Source organism: Calypte anna, chromosome 10, assembly GCF_003957555.1.
Source record: "Calypte anna isolate BGI_N300 chromosome 10, bCalAnn1_v1.p, whole genome shotgun sequence".
Classification (NCBI taxonomy): domain Eukaryota; kingdom Metazoa; phylum Chordata; class Aves; order Apodiformes; family Trochilidae; genus Calypte; species Calypte anna.
Genome location: NC_044256.1, coordinates 345,644 through 349,762, shown reverse-complemented (window position 1 = coordinate 349,762; position 4,119 = coordinate 345,644). Strand labels below are relative to the sequence as shown.

The 4,119-nt window shown below is 59.9% G+C and overlaps 1 protein-coding gene across 1 annotated transcript; it reads left to right on the top strand.

Moving 5' to 3' along the window:
* Positions 1-808: 808 nt before the first annotated feature.
* On the top strand, positions 809-3,853 carry NR2E3 (nuclear receptor subfamily 2 group E member 3). The gene is made up of 8 exons (XM_008505737.1): positions 809-866; positions 1,722-1,872; positions 2,336-2,439; positions 2,516-2,770; positions 2,856-3,037; positions 3,231-3,462; positions 3,539-3,644; positions 3,721-3,853. Exons 1-8 carry the CDS (start codon positions 809-811, stop codon positions 3,851-3,853), a joined length of 1,221 nt encoding a protein of 406 aa, XP_008503959.1.
* The last annotated feature ends 266 nt before the right edge of the window (positions 3,854-4,119 follow it).

Sequence of the window (4,119 nt, the reverse complement as noted above, 5' to 3'; positions counted from 1 at the left end):
AATTCTGCTGCCCTGTCACAGCGAGGGTTTAGTGATGGTTGTGTAACGCCGGGGGCCACCTGGCCCCCACCCAGTGCCACAGCAGCAGCCCTGGGAGGGGAAACAGAGGCGTTGGGGATGTGGGGTGGGGTTTTGCCATCAGGGCTGGTAATTAATTACTTGTGGGCAGGGAAATTACCCCCTTAATTACCACTTTTCGTTATTCCCCTCTAACCGCCTTAGCGAAGAGCTTATGCTCTTATAGGGCCTGGTGGGTCCTAAGGTGGGGGTGGACACATACGGGGGTCCCTGTCCCAAGCCCTATTGCCCACCTCAGCCACAATCTCAGCCTCACAGTGCCAGGGACACAGACACGCACAGGTGGTGGCAGGGTGACACCCGTGTGGTGGCATGTGGAGGGGGGATGGGGGTGGCTTGAGTGTCACAGGGTTTAGGGTTACAGGGCTGGGGCTCAGCACCTTTTTAATTCTTCATCGTGTGGCTGATTGATCCCCCCCCCCCCTCCTCCTGTCCCCCTCTGTCCCCACGCAGACACTAAAGATTAAGAGGGTGACAAAGAGGCGGCTGCTTACACAGCGCCTGCAGCTAAGCTGCCTTGAAGAGAGCAAGGCAGGAGCCTGCTGCCCACATTGTTGCCGGGGCATCCACCAGCACCTCCACAGAGCCAGGAGCACCCACCGACCACTTCACCAAAACCTGGAGCACCTGCTGACCACCTCCACACAACTTGGAGCACCCACCAGCCACCTCGCCAGAGCCTGGAGAGCTCACCACGGTGGAGGGAGAGTTGACGAGCATCGGGTCCAGGATGGCTGCGTCACCAGCCGGGTCGGTGGTGAGCACTGGGCTGGGTGATAGCCCCACGGGTAAGAGGTGTTCTGCTCGCGTGGGTGCGACATGGCGGGACCGCGGGCACTGGTGGGGTTTTTCTTCAAGATGGCCAGTGTACCCGTCATGGTCCTTCTCCAAGATACACTGGGTCTCCATCACAATTCTTCTCCAGGATGATTGGGGGTGCCCATCACAGACCTTCTCCAGGGTAGCTGGAGTCCCCATCTCGGTTCTTCTCCAAGATGCCCAGGGTCCTCCTTGTAGTACCAGGATGGTGGGGATCCCCAACAGAGTCCTTTTCCTGGATGCCTGGGGTCCTCAGCTATCACCCCTCTCCAAATTGTTGAGGATCTCCATTGTGATCCCTCTCTGGGCCAGGATGTCTGCAGCACTAACTCATGATGCCCATGGTCCCCATTAAGATCCTTCTCCAGGATCCTCAGGTCCTGACCATGGTCCCTTCTGCAGGATGCCTGCAGTTCCCAGCCTCAACTCTCTCCTGGCTGCCCCCAGTCCCCTGCCCTTCTCTGGAATGCCCACTGCTCCCTGCTGAGATGTCCTGTGTTCCCACCTGTGGCCCTTCTCCAGGCCACCTCCAGTCCCTAGTTGTGACCCTCCTCTGGGATGCCTGTCATCTCTCACTGGGACGCTTGGTGTCCCAATCCCAAGGGACAGCATTTCATCCTCTTCTAAAAAGGGGTGCAGGGAGATGCTGAACCACACACTCAATTCCCAGAGTCTTCCTGAGTTTCCCCATCCATGTCCCTGGGCTGAACCAGTGGAATTGGAAACCCCTCCATCACCAGCATGCTGGGGGGGATTGGTGGGAGGGATGAGGGACATAGGGGGTGTCCTGAGTCACCCCAAATGTGGTGGCCTCACTCCCACAGGGCTAAGCCCGGCCCCTGGCAAGGCGCTGAGCCCCGTGCTGCTGTGCAAGGTGTGCGGGGACACCAGCAGTGGGAAGCACTACGGCATCTACGCCTGCAACGGCTGCAGCGGCTTCTTCAAGCGCAGTGTCCGCAGGAAGCTCATCTACAGGTGAGGACAAGGCTGGGGGAGCCCCCATGGGGCAGGGACCCAGAGGGGTAAGAACCCAAGAGATGGACACAACAGGGAAAGGAATCAGGGGATGGCACCCAGTGGGATAGGGACCCATGGTATGGACAGCTAGCAGGGCTGGGATCCAGAGATTGGATGCCGAGGGGACAGAGATCAGGGGGATGTGTCACCCATCAAGGTAGCAACTGGAGAACAGGCACCCAATGGCTCAAGTCCAGGGCACCCATGGTGGCAGAACCCATCAAGGCTGGGTAATCCCAGTGCAGCCATGGAGGCGACAGGGCACCCACTGGGGACACTGGGTGACAGACACCCAGACAATAGGGACAGCTGCCCCAGGACATGGTACCTATGGTGGTGGCACACCCCATATCCCAGGACAGGCTGCCCCACGGACAAGAGCCACCCCAGGTGCTGTAGCCAGTGCCACCTCTCCCTACAGGTGCCAGGCGGGGACAGGGCTGTGCCCGGTGGACAAGGCACATCGCAACCAGTGCCAGGCCTGCCGCCTGAAGAAGTGCCTCCAAGCTGGCATGAACAAAGATGGTGAGATGGGTAGGGGATGCATGGTGGCAGGGGTCACAACAGAGTGGCCAATGCTGATGCTACCTTGTCCCTGCAGCCGTGCAGAACGAGCGCCAGCCCCGCAGCATGGCCCAGGTACGGCTGGACAGCATTGAACTGGATGCTGAGCTGCCCCCTGAGCATGTGGCCACCACTCGTGAGGTCCCCCCGAGCCCCTGCCCGGCCCCTCGTGGTCCTGGTGCCACTGTCACCACCACCCCTGGTCCCCGAGCACCCACACCACCCACCAACCATCGCTTTATGGCGAGCCTGATGACCGCTGAGACCTGCGCCAAGCTGGAGCCCGAGGATGGTAGGTGGCCACAGATGGGGAGGGGACAGGCAGCAGGATGTCCTTACAGTGGGCTGACCACCAGCATCCCCTTCTGTCCCAGCAGCCGATGAGACAGTGGATGTGACAGGCAGTGAGCCAGAGCGAGCAGCCAGCGAGTACCAGGTGGCACCGTACCCAGCAGCTGGCCCTGAAAACATTTATGAGACCTCAGCACGTCTCCTCTTCATGGCTGTGAAATGGGCAAAAAACCTGCCTGTCTTCTCCAACCTACCCTTTCGTGATCAGGTGGGGCTGGGGACCCCCCTAGGGTCATTAGGGATCACAAAAATTGTAGATAACAGATGGGATGGGGATGGCTGGAGCATCCCCACAACACTCACCATAGGGTCTTAAGGTCTGCTCCCCAACTCTGGTGGCTTCAGGTGCTGGAGGCTTCGGGGTGACAGGGGTTTTTGGGCCTCCCCCCTGCTCACCCCAGGTGATCCTGCTGGAGGAAGCTTGGAGCGAGCTGTTCCTGCTCTGTGCCATCCAGTGGTCTATGCCCCTGGAGAGCTGCCCGCTGCTGGCTGTCCCTGAGCCAGTCCCCGGCAAGCTGCTGCCAGCCAGCCTGGACATCCGGGCACTGCAGGAGACTCTTGGCCGTTTCAAGGCTTTGGCTGTTGATCCCACTGAATTTGCCTGCATGAAGGCCGTGGTGCTCTTCAAACCAGGTGAGGGACCCACCAGCATCCACCACCGGTCATCCCTCTGTCCCTACCCCACTCTGTCACCTCCTTTTCCCTGCAGAGACCCGAGGCTTGAAGGACCCTGAGCAGGTGGAGAACCTGCAGGACCAATCACAGGTGATGCTGGGCCAACACAACCGTTCTCACTACCCTGGGCAGCCTGTCAGGTACCGCCATCCCACAACGTCACGTGTGACACCAGGGGTGGGGATACCCACCCATGGCCACTACTCTGTCCTCCAGGTTTGGGAAGCTGCTGCTGCTCCTCCCAGCGCTGCGTTTCATCTCCTCTGAGCGTGTGGAGCTGCTCTTCTTCCGCCGGACCATCGGCAACACCCCCATGGAGAAGCTGCTGTGTGACATGTTCAAGAACTGACCCCACCACACACCCTGATGTCATCCTGTTTGCCACCCAGTGCTGACACCCTGTCACCCCTGTGTCTCCTCACCTTGGGTTGCTGCAGGGCATGAAGATCCCTGGGGTCCCATCTCCAGGGTGGTGGCCAGGACCATGGGATGCTGCTGGCAGCTGGCATGTGGGACCAGCCTCCCTGTTGACAGCTGGCGGCAGAGGAATGTCCCCAAGCATGTGCCAGATGCACCAGAAGCACCTCTTTGGATGCTTTCATGGGTGCCACTGTC

Coding starts and splice junctions, on each gene's coding strand:
- NR2E3 (XM_008505737.1), top strand. CDS start 809: ATGGCTGCGTCACCAGCCGGGTCGGTGGTGAGCACTGGGCTGGGTGAT. Junction 1,873..2,335: donor CGCAGGAAGCTCATCTACAG/GTGAGGACAAGG, acceptor CTCTCCCTACAG/GTGCCAGGCGGGGACAGGGC. Junction 3,645..3,720: donor TACCCTGGGCAGCCTGTCAG/GTACCGCCATCC, acceptor TCTGTCCTCCAG/GTTTGGGAAGCTGCTGCTGC.